Here is a 16,097-nt window from a genome sequence, read left to right on the forward strand (position 1 = left end):
CGAGTAGTTTTCTGGTAGCATCTTTAGGATTCTCTATGTATAGTATCATGTCATCTACAAACAGTGACAGCTTTACTTCTTCTTTTCCGATTTGGATTCCTTTTATTTCCTTTTTTTCTCCAATTGCTGTGGCTAAAACTTCCAAAACTATGTTGAATAAGAGTGGTGACAGTGGGCAACCTTGTCTTGTTCCAGATCTTAGTGGAAATGCTTTCAGTTTTTCAGCATTGAGGATGATGTTGGCTGTGGGTTTGTCATATATGGCCTTTATTATGTTGAGGAAAGTTCCCTCTATGCCTACTTTCTGGAGGGTTTTTTATCATAAACTGCTGTTGAATTTTGTCGAAAGATTTCTCTGCACCTATTGAGATGATCATATGGGTTTTCTCCTTTAATTTGTTAATATGGTGTATCACGTTGATTGATTTCCGTATATTGAAGAATCCTTGCATTCCTGGAATAAACCCCACTTGATCATGGTGTATGATCCTTTTAATGTGCTGTTGGATTCTGTTTGCTAGTATTTTGTTGAGGATTTTTGCATCTATGTTCATCAGTGATATTGGCCTGTAGTTTTCTTTCTTTGTGACATCCTTGTCTGGTTTTGGTATCAGGGTGATGGTGGCCTCATAGAATGAGTTTGGGAGTGTTCCTCCCTGTGCTGTATTTTGGAAGAGTTTGAGAAGGATAGGTGTTAGCTCTTCTCGAAATGTTTGATAGAATTCGCCTGTGAAGCCATTTGGTGCTGAGCTTTTGTTTGTTGGAAGATTTTAAATCACAGTTTCAATATCAGTGCTTGTGATTGGTCTGTTCATATTTTCTATTTCTTCCTGATTCAGTCTTGCCAGGTTGTGCATTTCTAAGAATTTGTCCATTTCTTCTAGGTTGTCCAATTATTGGCATAGAGTTCCTTGTAGTAATCTCTCATGATCTTTTTTATGTCTGCAGTGTCAGTTGTTACTTCTCCTTTTTGTTTTCTAATTCTATTGAGTCTTCTCCCTTTTTTTCTTGATGAGTCTGGCTAATGGTTTATCAATTTTGTTTATCTTTTCAAAGAACCAGCTTTTAGTTTTATTGATCTTTGCCATCGTTTCCTTCATTTCTTTTTCATTTATTTCTGATCTGATTTTTATGATTTCTTTCCTTCTGCTAACTTTGGGGTTTCTTTGTTCTTCTTTCTCTAATTGCTTTAGGTGCAAGGTTAGGTTGTTTATTCGAGATGTTTCCTGTTTCTTAAGGTAGGATTGTATTGCTATAAACTTCCCTCTTAGAACTGCTTTTGCTGCATCACATGGGTTTTCAGTCATCATCTTTTCATTGTCATTTGTTTCAAGGTATTTTTTGATTTCCTCTTTGATTTCTTCAGTGGTCTTTTGGTTATTAATAGTGTATTGTTTAGCCTCCAGGTGTTCGTATTTTTTTACAGATTTTTTTCCTGTAATTTATATCTAGTCTCACAGCGCTGTGGTCAGAAAAGACACTTGATACAATTTCAATTTTCTTAAATTTACCAAGGCTTGATTTGTGACCCAAGTATTGATCTCTCCTGGAGAATGTTCCATGAGCACTTGAGAAGAAAGTGTATTCTGTTGTTTTTGGATAGAATGTCCTATAAATATCACTTCAGTCCATTTTGTTTAATGCATCATTTAAAGCTTCTGTTTCCTTATTCATTTTCATTTTGGATGATCTGTCCATTGGTGAAAGTGGGGTGTTAAAGTCCCCTATGATTGTGTTACTGTCAATTTCTCCTTTCATGGCTGTTAGAATCTGCCTTATGTATTGATGTGCTCCTATGTTGGGTGCATAAATGTTTACAGTTGCTCTATCTTCTTCTTGGATTGATCCCTTGATCATTATGTAGTGTCCTTCTTTGTCTCTTGTAATAGTCTTTGTTTTAAACTCCATTTTGTGTGACATGAGAATTGCTACTCCAGCTTTCTTTTGATTTCCATTTGTATGGAATATCTTTTTTCATCCCCTCACTTTCAGTCTGTATGTGTCCCTAGGTCTGAAGTGAGTCTCTTGTAGACAGCATATATATGGGTCTTGTTTTTGTATCCATTCAGCCAGTCTATGTCTTTTGCTTGGAGCATTTCATCCATTTACATTTAAGGTAATTATCGATATGTATGTTCCTATTACCATTTTCTTAATTGTTTTGGGTTTGTTATTGTAGGTCTTTTCCTTCTCTTGTGTTTCCTACCTAGAGTAGTTCCTTTACATGTGTTGTAAAGCTGGTGTGGTTGTGCTGAATTCCCTTAGTCTTGTTTGTCTGTAAAAGTTTTAACTTCTCCATTGAATCTTAATGAGATCCCTGCTGGGTAATGTTGGTTGTAGATTTTTCTCCTTCACCACTTTAAATATGTCCTGCCACTCCCTTCTGGCTTGCAGAGTTTCTGCTGAAAGATCAGCTGTTAACCTTATGGGGATTCCCTTGTATGTTATTTGTTGTTGTTCCCTTGCTGCTTTTAATATTTTCTCTTTGTATTTAACTTCTGATAGCTTGATTAGTATGTGTCTTGGTGTGTTTCTCCTTGGATTTATCCTGTATGGGACTCTCTGTGATTCCTGAACTTAACTATTTCCTTTCCCATATTAGGGAAGTTTTCAACTATAATCTCTTCAAATATTTTCACAGTCCCTTTCTTTTTCTCTTCCTCTGGGACCCCTATAATTCGAATGTTGGTGTTTAATATTGTCCCCGAGGTCTCTGAGACTGTCCTCAATTCTTTTCATTCTTTTTTCTTTATTCTGCTCTGCAGTATTTATTTCCACTATTTTATCTTCCATGTCACTTATGCATTCTTTTGCCTCAGTTATTCTGCTGTTGATTCCTTCTAGAGAATTTTTAATATAATTTATTGTGTTGTTCATGATTGTTTGCTCTTTAGTTCTTCTAAGTCCTTGTTAAACGTTTCTTGTGTTTTCTCTATTCTATTTCCAGAATTGTGAATCATCTGTACTATCATTATTCTGAATCCATTGTTTTTTGTGGCTTTCCCCAGTGGCTAAGGTTGGTTCAGTGGGTTGTGTAGGTTTCCTCGTTGACAGGACTAGTGTCTGTGTTCTGGTGGATGAGGCTAGATCTTGTCTTTCTTGTGGGTAGGTCCACGTTTGGTGGTGTGTTTTGGGGTATCTGTGACCTTATTATGATTTCAGGCAGCCTCTGTGCTAATGGATGGGGTTGTGTTCCTCTCTTGCTAGTTGTTTGACATAGGGTGTCCAGCAGTGAAGCTTGCTGGTCATTGATTAGAGCTGGGCCTTGGCGTTGAGATGGAGATATCTTGGAGATTTTCGCCGTTTGATATTATGTGGAGCTGGGAGGTCTCAGGTCAACCAATGTTTGAACTTGGGTCTCCCACCTCAGAGGCAAAGCCCTGACACCTGGTTGGAGCACCAAGAGTGTGTCATCCACACAGTTCAGAATAAAAAGAAGAAAAAGAAAGGAAGAAGATTAAAAAAATTTAAAAGTTATTAAAATAGAAAACAAAAAATAATTATTAAAAAATTTTTTAAGTAAAGTTAAAAAAAGGAAAGAAAGAACATCCAAACCAAAACACAAATCCACCAATGATAACAAGCACTGAAAGGTATACTAAAAAAAATAAAATAAAAGGACAGACAGAACCCTAGGACAAATGGTAAAAGCAAAGCGATATAGGCAAAATCTCACACAGAAGCATATGCATACACCCTCACGAAAAGAGAACAAGGGAAAAAAATCTATCTATCTATCTATCTATCTATATATCGTTGCTCCCAAAGTCCGCCTCGTCAATTTGGTATGATTCGTTGTCTATTCAGGTATTCCACAGATGCAGGGTAAATCAAGTTGACTGTGGAGATTTAATCCGCTGCTCCCGAGGCTGCTGGGAGAGATTTCCCTTTCTCTTCTTTGTTTGCATAGCTCCTGGGATTCAGCTTTGGGTTTGGCCCTGCCTCTGTGTGTAGGTCACCTGAAGGCATCTGTTCTTTGCTCAGACAGGACAGGGTTAAAGGAGAAGCTGATTAGGGGACTCTGGCTCACTCAGGCTGGGGTGAGGGATGTGTAGGGAATGCAGGGAGAGCCTGCGGTGGCAGAGGCCAGCATGACCTTGCACCAGCCTGAGGCGCGCCGTCTGTTCACCCGGGGAAGTTGTCCCTGGAGCACAGGACCCTGGCAGTGGCAGGCTGCACAGACTCCCAGGATGGGAGGTGTGGATAGTGACCTGTGCTTGCACACAGGCTTCTTGGTGGCTGCAGCAGCAGCCTTAGTGTCTCATGCCCGTCTCTGGGGTCCGTGCTGATACCCACAGCTCACGCCCGTCTCTGGAGCTCCTTTTATCAGCACTCTTAATGTCCTCTCCTCACACACCAGGAAACAAAGAGGCAAGAAAAAGTCTCTTGCCTCTTCGCCAGTTCCAGACCTTTTCCTGGACTCCCTCCCGGGTAGCTGGGGTGCACTAGCCCCCTTCAGGCCGTGTTCACGCAGCCAACCCCAATCCTCTCCCTGCGATCCGACTGAAGCCCGAGCCTCAGCTCCCAGTCCCGGCCCGCACCAGCGGGTGAGCAGACAAACCTCTCAGGCTGGTGAATGCTGGTTGGCACTGATCCTCTGTGCTGGAATCTCTCTGCTTTGCCCTCCGCACCCCTGCTGCTGCTCTCTCCTCTGCGGCTCTGAAGCTTCCCCCCTCCACCAACCGCAGTCTCCGCCCGTGAAGGGGCTTCCTAGTGTGTGGAAACCTTTCCTCCTTCACAGCTCCCTTCCACTGGTGCAGGTCCCATCCGTATTCTTTTGTCTCTCTTTTTTCTTTTTTCTTTTGTCCTACCCAGGTACATGGGGAGTTTCTTGCCTTTTGGGAGGTCTGAGATCTTCTCCCAGCATTCAGTAGGTGTTCTGTAGGAGTTGTTCCACATGTAGATGTATTTCTGATGTTTTTGTGGGGAGGAAGGTGATCTCCACGTCTTCTTCTTCTGCCATCTTGAAGCTCCTCCCTGGGGGTTGTTTTTATAGGTGTTTTCTTTTTCCTTTCTCTTCCTTTGTTCTCTTCCCTTATGATTTGATGACTATCTTTAATGTTATGTCTCGATTCCTTTTTTTACTCAGTGTGTAATAGATTTTTTATTTGTAGTTACCGTGATGTAGGTACACACACACACACACACACACATCATTTTAAGTTAGTTATCTAAGTTCAAACACATTTTAACAATCCTGCATTTTTGCTCCACCCACGTCTCCTGTTTTTGACCTAGTTTACATCTTTTTGTGTGTCCTTTAACTACTTATTGTAGATAGATATAATTTTACTACTTCTGTCTTTTAGTCTTCATACTAACTTTATATGTGGTTGATTTACTGTCTTTCCTTCATATTGCTGTTACCAATGAGCTTTTTCCTTCTATAATTTTCATGTTTGTAGTAATGACCTTTTCTTTTTCAGTCAGAGAAGTCCTTTTAATATTTCTTGTAAAGCTGGTTTGGTTGTGCTGAAGAATTTTAGCTTTTGCTTCTCTTTTTTTGCGGTATGCGGGCCTCTCACTGTTGTGGCCTCTCCCGTTGCAGAGCACAGGCTCCGGACGTGCAGGTTCAGCAGCCATGGCTCACGGGCCCAGCCACTCCGCGGCATGCGGGATCTTTCCCGGACTGGGGCACGAACCCGTGTCCCCTGCATTGGCAGGCGGACTCTCAACCACTGCGCCACCAGGGAAGCCCTTATCTAACTTTTTATCTCTCCATCAAATCTGAATAAAAGGCTTGCTTGGTAGAGTATTCTTGTTTATAAGTTTTTTCCCTTTCATCACTTTAAATACATTATGACACTCCCTTCTGGACTACAGAGTTTCTGCTGAAAAGTCAGTTGATAGCCTTATGGGAATTAACAATATTATTTTTAATATTGATTTCTGCATTTGTAGTTAGCATATAGAAATACCATAGATTATTGTAGGTTGATTTGATCTTACAAACTTGCTAAACTCATTTTATTAGTTAGAGTGTTTTTTGGATTTTCTATATAGACAATGGTGTTTACTTCAAATAAACACAGTTTTGCTTCTACTTTTGCTATTGCAATGTCTTTTGTTTATTTTTCTTACATTATTGTATGGCTAGAACCTTTAGAACAATGTTAATATAGAAATATTAAAAACAGATATCCTTGTATTCCTGGTTAGTCAATGTTTCATCGTCTTAGTCTGCTCAAGCCACTATAATAAAATATCATAGATTGTGTGGCTTAAACAACAGACATTTATCTCTCACTGTTCTGGAAGCTATGTCCAGGTCAAGGTGCAGGCAGCTTTGGTGTCTGGTGTGGGCTGTCTTCCTGGATTGCTGAACATCACCTTCCTCATTGTTATCCTCACACAGTCAATAGAGGGAAAGCTTTGGCCTCTTCCTCCTCTTAGAAGGACATTAATCCCATCATGGGGTGTCCACCCTCATGATCTTACCTAACCCTAATTATCTCTTAAAGGTTCCATCTCATAATACTATCATATTGGGGATTAGGGCTTCAACATATGAATCTGGAAGGAGGGGGAAACACAAACATTCAGTCTATAATCATCACTAAGTATAATGTTAGCTGTACATTTTCATAGAATCCCTTCCATTATTAGTTTTGTACTTGATCAGGAATAGATGTTGCACTTTATCAAGCATTTTTGACATCTATTGAGATTATAAATTTTTTTCATTTTTAGTTTATTTATATGGTAGATTATGTATCAATCGATTTTTAAACTATTAAACTATCCTTGCATCTCTATATGAATCTTGTTTGATCATAATTTAGTTTCCTTTTAATATACTATTTGATTCCATTTATTAAAGTTCTGTTAAGAATTTTTGCATCTATACTCATGAGTGATATAGGTCTATAGTTTTCCTTTCTTACAATGTCTTGGTCTGGTTTTGAGATCAGGATAATGCAGGTCTCATAGAATGAGTTAGGGAGTAACCATTCCTTTTCAATTTTCTAGAAGAATTTGTATAAGAACAGATTTTTTTTAATGTTTGGTAGAATTCCCCAATGAAAACATTTGGGCCTGGAGTTTTCTTTGTGGGAAAGTGTTTAACTACAAATTTGATTTATTTGCTAGATACAAAAATTAGCTATTTCTTCTTAAGTGAGTTTTTGTCTTTCAAAGGTTTTACCCATTTCATGGTAGTTGTTAAATTTATGGGCATAAAGTTGTTCATAATATTAACCTATTACCTTTTTATATGAGTAGAACTTATACTAAAAACAGATCTCTAACTTCTGATTTTCGTAATTTTCTCTCTGTAGTGGTTTAGCAATTTCATCAATTTTCTCAAAATAACACCTGCGATTTTACTGATTTTCTCCATTGTTTTTCTCATTTCTACTCCACTGATTTCTGTTCTGATCTCAACTGCATGCTTTGTTCTACTTAATTTACAATCAGTCTGCTTTGATGTTTATAGTTTTTTAAGGTAGAAACAAATGTCACTGGTTTGAGACGTTTTTCTTTTCTAATACAGACTTTTAATGCTATACATTTTGCCCTACATACTGCTTTAACAGCCTCCCACAAATTTTTTAATGTGTGTTTACATTTTCATTCACTTCAAAATATTTTACAATTTCCCTTTAGGAGAAATTATTTGACCCAAAGTTTATATAGAAGGTTTTTTCAGTTTCCAGATATCTGGGGCTTTTTCAGAAATCTTTTTTTATTATTTCTAATTTAATCCCATCATGGTCAGAAATTTTACTTCCATTTTATTATTTGATCCTTTAAATTTACTGAGTTTTGTTTCATAGAATATGGTCTATTTTGGTAAGTATTTTATGCATTCTTTTTTTTGTTTGTCTCTTTGCCGTACACGGGCCTCCCACTGTTGTGGCCTCTCCTGTTGCGGAGCACAGGCTCTGGACACGCAGGCTCAGTGGCCATGACTCACGGGCCCAGCCGCTCCACGGCATGTGGGATCTTCCCGGACTGGGGCACGAACCCGTGTCCCCTGCATTGGCAGGCGGACTCTCAACCACTGCGCCACCAGGGAAGCCCCTATTTTAGGCACTCTTGAAAAGAAAGCATATTTTGCTTTGTTACATGACATGTTCTACAAATGTCAATTAGGTCAAGTTGGTTGACAGTGTTATTCAAATCTTTTTTATCATCAATGTTTTTTTCTTCCCTACTTCTACTAAGAGAGGAATACTGAAATAGCTGACTACACTTGTGAATTTCTACATTTCTCCTTGCAGTGTATAAGTTTTTGCTCCACATATTTTAAAGCTCTTTCATTAGGTTCAGAATCATTTAGGATTGTTATTAATTTTTGATGAATTGGCCAATTTATAGTACATAATGACATTATTTTTTCCTGCTAATATTGTTTGCTCTCAAATCTGCTTGGTCACTGATATGAGCTTTCTTTTGACTACTGTTAACATGTTATATCTTTTCCCATCCTTTTACACATAATCTACTTGTGTCTGTATTTGAAGTGCATTTCTTTCATGCAGCATATAGTCTTGCTTTTTTGAAATTAAACTGAAGATTATCTGCCTTTTAACTGAGATACTACAACCATTTGCATTTAATGTGATTACTAATGTGGTCAGGTTTGAATATATCCTCTTTCTATTTGTTTTCTATTTATTCTCTCTCTTCTTTGTTCTCTTTTTCTACTTTTCTGCCTACTTTGAGATCAAACAGTTTTGGAAAATTCTATTTTAACTCCTGTGTTGGCTTATTAGCTATATTCATTGTTTTTTAGTGGTTGCTTCAGGGTTTACACTACACATTTTGACTTAATACAGGCTACCAACATATGACAGCACTTCATGTAAACCCATATTGCATGTTAATCTGTTTTAAACAATTGTTTTTAAAGAGATTTAAATAAGAAAAAATGATTTACCTAGTTACAATTTCCTTTGTTCTTCTTTGTGTAGTTTATATTTTCATCTGGTATTCTTTTTAATGTCCTAATTTTTGTCTCTTTAGGCTCAAAGGTCAGTCAAAAATCTGTGCCAGTTTTTTGTCATCTTATTAGATGCGTTTTGCCCACTTTGCTGGAATTGCCAGCTTCTTGCCAATGTCCAGAAATAGTAAATATACTCAGGGTAAAATGCAACTGCAGAAGATTGCTTCTCCTCACAAGGTTTGCCTTTCTCCAGGATTTTGGTCTTTAAATTCCTAGTTGCCTAAACAACTGTCTGATGCCTTTAAACACATTTTTAAAATGTTATTCAGCTTTTCTAGGTGTTCTCAGTGGGAGCATTTGTCTGCCATAAGCCACTTCATTGTAGCTCAAGTGTAAGTCTTGTTTTCTATACTTATTTTACTTGCTTAGTCCTTTGGTTTCCAATTCCAGTTCTGTTTCTCTTCTTTAACATCAATCTCTGCCCAGTTCTTTGAATTTTTGCATGTTTAACCTAAAGGAGACATTACTCATGCATACTTTCAGATGTCTTCAGTTCCATTCTTTGATAAGAAGGCAGACACACCAATTCAAAAACAAAGGTAAGACTGGCTTTGTACAGACAGTATGGTCTCCTAGTTGCTACTCACTTTAATACAGATTTCTACTTCTGGGTGCTGATTAATTTCAATATGTTTTTTTTTCTTTAGAATGAATGCATAAGCAGTCATACTACAAGCTATCATTATGATATTTCTACCTTTAAAGTGAAAGGTGAAACTATGCCTTATGTTTCTTTTACATGTTCAATAATGCCAAGAATGATATGAGCATATTAGGCTTACTGGATAAATAATTATTAATCGACAAACAAATATATTGTTGGGATTAGATGTAAAAATCTCATATATATAAAATTATATTTACCCGCCATAATCTTCAGTGATCCCAGCAAATGGTATTGCATCACAGTGTACAAAAATTACAAATGCAAGGAGTACAAGTGTTACAGCAGATGTAACCATTACAAATCTCATAAGGCCTTTACAAGACATTTGTAACTTGGAAATAATGATACCTCCCAGAATCTGGCCAAGAGCACCTCCTGGAATTAAAATAAGTCCTAAAAGAAAGGAGGAAGAGAAAACACAGTTAAAAATAGCTAAAGATAGTACAGAAATTCATACTTTGAGGTAATCCCCTCTGCTCTAAACATAGAGCAAACATAGATTTAACTAAGAGACCGAGACAAAACTTAAAGGCATGATATTAATAAATACCTGAACAAACCCTGATCCCTAAGAGAAATACAAATTTGTGAGTGGGGCTGAAGCTATAGGCCTAAAGGACCTAGAATAAGAGGCTCCACAAAATGTTTTACAGCAGTTGTGAGAAGAAATACAATAAAAGGCATACCAGAGGAACAACATTTGAAAATTTGTAGCTAAGAATGAGAAATTTCAATAATTAAAGAAATATGGGCTTCCCTGGTGGCGCAGTGGTTGAGAGTCTGCCTGCCGATGCAGGGGACACGGGTTCGTGCCCCGGTCTGGGAAGATCCCACATGCCACGGAGCGGCTGGGCCCGTGAGCCATGGCTGCTGGGCCTGTGCATCCGGAGCCTGTGCTCCACAATGGGAGAGGCCACAACAGTGAGAGGCAAGTGTACCGCAAAAAAAAAAAAAAAAAAAAAAAAAAAGAAAGAAATATTAGTCCTGGGAATAAAAGTACACTCCAATTACTGAGAAAGAGTAAAAATAAATAAATATTAAATCACATAAGGTAAGGAAACTTCATAACATCAAGATTAAAGTGTAAATTGTAAAAGCTGCCAGAGAGCCTGTAACTTGCAAAAGAATTATAATTATAGCTAATTTTTTAAAAAGATAAAATTAATAACCTAGACCAAACACACATACACAATCCTGAGGAGTGGGGTTAGTAAACTGAAAGTGAGTAGTGAAAATTTCCTAAACCAACCGAGGGGGATAAAATGAATAAAAAATGAGTCCATTGAGAGAGGACAGAATAGTGGGGGGGAAAAAGAAGCAAAAGAGAAGTGTAATAAACAAAATGTACAATTAAAAAGTTAAAAATTAGTTAAATATGTCAGAATTTACAATAATGATAAATGGACAAAACAACTATTAAAAAGATAGAGTATCAAATTTGATATTTTTAAAAAAGGAAAGCTTGAAAATAAAGCAGTGAAAATATATGTACCATGAAAATGTAGATCATGAACATGTATATACCTAATGACAATGCATAAAACAAATTATGTAAACACTGCCTAGATTTCAAGAAAATTAAAAATCTATAAACAAAGTGTTCTAACTCAGCTTTCTCAGAGACAGAGACTTAGCTTACAACACTATTAAAGATATGGAAAGTATTAATTGATTTGAACAAGCAGTTATTTTAAAAGAGAAGAGCCTATTTCTACAAACTAAAAATCTCTTTTCAATAATTCATGGCTTAAGTAAAAATACGCTGATGAGAATTAAAAATGCTTAGAACTGAACAATAATACAAATTAAATACATCTAAATGTATGAGATGCTACTAAAAATCTATAACTAACGATACCTCCATTATAACTTGTTAGGAGAACTAAATGAGTTAATATTTAAGTGCTTAGAACAGTGTATAATCACATAGTAAACATTATATGAGTATTTGTTAAAAGGTAGAATTTACAGACAAATTCATTTATTAGAAAGCAAAAAAGTACAAATAGTGTAGTGGTAATGTTTATTAAGAAAATTATGGGAATTGGAAGAGAATCAGAGGGTGAGCAACAAGGCTGCAGTTAAGAAGTCAAGAAGAAGTAAACCACATTTTACCTCATAATCGCAGAAATTAAGGGCAGTAGGTATGACTGAAAGCAAGAGTGAGGTAGACTTAAAAAACAAGAGGATTGGATGGCCGTCTATATAAAATGTTTGATCCCCAATTCCTATCCCTACCCACAATGCCAGAGAACCCTAGGTTTATTCAGTTTGAACCCAACAACTATAGAGTTAAGAAAACCAATTAAATCTGTGAGCAGAAAACTGAGAACACAACTCAGCTGAGAAAGTATTGGCTGTCAGGCTTATTGCCTTAGGCAATAAGAAAATACTGGACACTGGGAGTTCAAAAATTAAATAGCTGGGTCCATGAAAGACTACCCTAAAAGGACATAAAACAGTTGAAAATTCAACTGCAAAGCACAGAACTTCCAATAAACTTCTTATGTAAATACTTTATTGGTGTACAGAAAAATATACAAATCAATATTACACATTTGATGAATTTTCAAAGTGAACATAACTACGTAACCACACCCAGGTAAAAAAATCAAACATTACCAGAAGGCCAGAGGCTCTTTCGTGCACCTATAGGATTTTATAAAATATGAATCATAAAGTATGCATACATTATGGCTTCTTTTATTGGACATGATGTTTGAAAAATCCACCCATGTTTTTGTATATAACAATAGTTCATGCCTTCTCATTGCTGAATAGCATTCTAGTATATGCATACAATACAACTTATTTATTCACTGTGATGTTGCAAATTGTGCTGCTACTTTAAAAATTCATGTATATGTCATTTTGTAAATGTTTGCATTCTGTTGGGTATATTCTTAAGAGAAGAACTTATGTTGGGTATATAACTAGGAGTTGAATTCCTGGGTGAGGGAATATGTATAGGTTCAGATTTTTATGATACTGCCAAACAGATTTATAAAATGATAAACCAATTTACATTCTCACCAGTAGTGGATAAAATGTCAATTGCTCCACATCCATGCCAACATATATCTTTCTTTTTCATTTTAGCAATTCTGGTGAATGGGTAATAGTATTGCATTGTGATTTTAATATGCATTTCCCTGAAAAACCACTGAAGGTGAGCACATTTTCACATGAATATTGGCCAATTGATATCATCTTTTATATAATGTCTGTTCAAGTCTTTTGTCCATCTTTATTGGATTATCTACCTTTTTATTATTGTCAGATTTTTTACATATTCTGGACACAAACACTTTGTAGAATATTTCTATTGAAAAGGTTGTTTTGCATGCATTTTCACTCTTCATGCTGACATTTGATGAACAAAAGTTCTTAATTTTAATGTAACAGCACATTTTTTTTCTTTATGACTATGTAATTTGTGTCCTGTTTAATAAATCTTTGTCCTCTCCAAGCCATGAAGATATTTTCCTATGCCTTATTCTAAAAAGTTTTATTGTTTTACCATACACATTGAGATCTGCAATCCATCTAGAATTGGTATCTATGTATGTAGTGAGGTAGAGGTCAAGATTTGTCTTTATTTAAATGTACTATAACTACTACTCTATTTATTGGGCAACAATTCTCCACTACCCTCTGATGCTGTATATCCTACAAGTAGAAGTACTGACTGCTTTTTGTTTCATATTTTCTAGGGTATTTCTATAGTGAACATGCTTGGATAAACCAGATAGATCCCCTTTTAGAGCACTTTTGTTGTGGCTTCACTATACTAATGCTGTGGCTCCAATTTCAAAATATAAAATAGGTAATTATTTTTTACCTATTTTAGGCTTGTACTGTATATGCTCTAAACTCCAAAAGTGATACTGGAACACATAAATTGTTACCCTTGCTCCTCAAGTATGGTCCAACAGGAACAACATAGAATCTCAGGAGGAAAAAGTAAAGACCCAACTCTCATTATGGACTCACATGAAGCAGAAGTAGTAAGAATTGCAGTATCTCAATTCAACAGACCTTATGTTCAGTGAAAAAAATTACCAGGGGCTTGAGGTTTACAGTGGATTAACCACCAATTGAATTCCATTGTTCCTATAGCCCTGGACGTTCCATACACTGTGATGTAACTAAATTTTTGGCACAGACCGATGGCACTGGATACACTGTCCGGGACATTGCCAAAGTCTTCTTTTGCATCCCTCTAGCACCCAAAGAAAAAGACTAATTCTCATTCATGCTACCAGGCCACAAATATACATTTGCAGTATTCCCTCAGGAGTACCTAAATTCCTCTTCCATTTACTACAAGGGGGCAGGTCAGAATTTATTGTGACTACCACTACACTATGATGCCCAAAGCTTTCAGTGACAGACGTTATTCAGTTGGCTGTAGGGTCAGAAGCCTGACTCAATGGCTCTGACTCTGGTATTAGCACACCATCACCAGCAAGGGTGACTGATCAAGCCTAACAAAATCCAGAAGTCTGCTCGTCGAGTTTTGGGGGGATTCTGCAGACAACATCACAATGCTCTATCACTCTGGAGGTTAAGGAAAAATTGTCTCCCTTCCCCCAACCAAAAGCCAGCCTAGCATCACTTTGGATTCTTGAGTATTAGAGACAGTAGCCAATTCACTTGGGCATTCTCTTTGGTCTTGTATAACAGCTAACCCACAGGCCTACACTGGATGCTAATCCGCAAGCTGTGGTATGCTCCCTACTTTGAGGTACCACAAACCTAATAACCTATTTGAGCTACAAGGCTCCATGACTGATGATTTTGTTTGCTGGAGCCTATAGAGAAGGGAGGAAGTCCCCACTCAGAAGCATCGTTGGTTGTATAGGACTCACCGACTCCCTGAAACAGGTACATTTAAAAGCAACTCAGCTTACTACTGACCCCTTGTCACAACCAAAGCTCTGACCCACAGAGACTTTGTGATTCTGTGGACTGATACTCTCATTTTGAGATGAACCAAAACAGACTCACCACTAACCATTTGACAAGCCTTACTTGTCAACTGGAATTGGTGTGTTCAAGCCATGGGGGTGGGTCACAAGAGATCTTCACATGATTAAAGAAACACCACCAGTATCACAGAGCCCTCAGAAGACAGTGGAAATCTCTTAAATGTACTTACTTTTGGTTACTCAGGGAAGATTTCCAGAGGGACTACTGATACATTATTTATATGTACCCTGAGGGCAGTTATCTTTATTACTCTAAGAGTAATCCAACTAGAAAAGGTGGTACAAAATTTGTCCCTAATTTTAGTTGAAATAATCAATGACACCTCATCCCCGGAAAGCACTCTGGTCAGCCTCAGTCACTGATCATCATTGTTATGGATGACAGAATTGACCAAAACTTCATCCTTGCAGGCCAGGGTAGAATATATGCAATTGCTAATGCATTCTTCTATGCCTGGATTAATACCTCAGGCTAAGTGGAAAGGTCAATATGGAAACTTTAGGAGAAAGCCATCTTGCTTTCTAAGGTAGACCCTGAGGGTCAAGAAATTTGTTCAGCTGGCTTGGTTCAGGAATTTGCCAGCATGATTGAGGCCAATACTGCAAGTGGCCTTATCCTGTTCTTTGGAGTCCTGTTGATATGAGCCTTAATTAAATACTCTATGAAACAAATTGAATGGGTTTAGTCCCTATCTCTATTAATTAATCAGAGTGTCAAACAATGTGGTATACCTGTGGAAAAATCTGTCATGGCCCCTGAAACTGTGTCATGTTTGGCTTTTGGACTATGTGCAGTCTGACAGTGGCATGCCCTTTATCACAAAATCTACTCAATAATAGGCTGATAGTCAATGTTTTTGCACACCTTAACATTTGTTTTTTATTTGGCCCACATGTTTTATGTTCCTTCTTTTTTTCCTTTCTTATTTTTTTAAATTATTAGTAAAAATTTTCAAATAAATATACTCATTTACTATTCTTCTTACTATCCTTTCACTGGTTACCTGCAAGTTACAGTATGCATCTCTGACTTTTTATAGCATAAAATAAATGATCACATTTACCATCTTTCCATTAATGCTGGAACTGTAAAACATTTAATTCCATCTGCAACCTCTTTTGGACAGTCAATTCTCAATATCTAGTAAAACTGATGTACACAATAGCAATGCCTCTTGAACGTCTAAATATAGATCAACTTTTACAAATGTACACAAGGAGACATGTACAAGTCTATTTGTTACTGCACTGTTTGGAAAAGTGAAAAAGTTGGGGGCAACTTCATATCCTTTTATATGATATGGATAAATAAACAGTATTCATAAAATAGAATCCCACAGCACTGTTAAAATGCACTAAATAGAGATCAACATGAATCGAGGAACATAATTTCAGATGAAAGTAACAGAAGAGTACATACAAAATGACATATGAATTTTAGAAACAGATTGTATGCACATAGGTACATCAGAGGTAAAAATATTTAAATGTG

The 16,097-nt window shown here is 37.0% G+C and overlaps 1 protein-coding gene across 1 annotated transcript in view; it reads right to left on the minus strand.

Annotated features, from left to right (window-relative positions):
- SLCO6A1 (solute carrier organic anion transporter family member 6A1) overlaps positions 1 to 16,097 on the minus strand; it is a 104,262-nt gene that overhangs the window by 35,494 nt on the left and 52,671 nt on the right. The window contains exon 8 of the mRNA XM_073801948.1: positions 9,812 to 10,007. Within this exon, the coding sequence (XP_073658049.1) occupies positions 9,812 to 10,007 (196 nt within the window). The remainder of the gene's footprint in view (positions 1 to 9,811; positions 10,008 to 16,097) is intronic.

The sequence above is a fragment of the Tursiops truncatus genome, chromosome 3, assembly GCF_011762595.2.
Source record: "Tursiops truncatus isolate mTurTru1 chromosome 3, mTurTru1.mat.Y, whole genome shotgun sequence".
NCBI classification, from domain to species: domain Eukaryota; kingdom Metazoa; phylum Chordata; class Mammalia; order Artiodactyla; family Delphinidae; genus Tursiops; species Tursiops truncatus.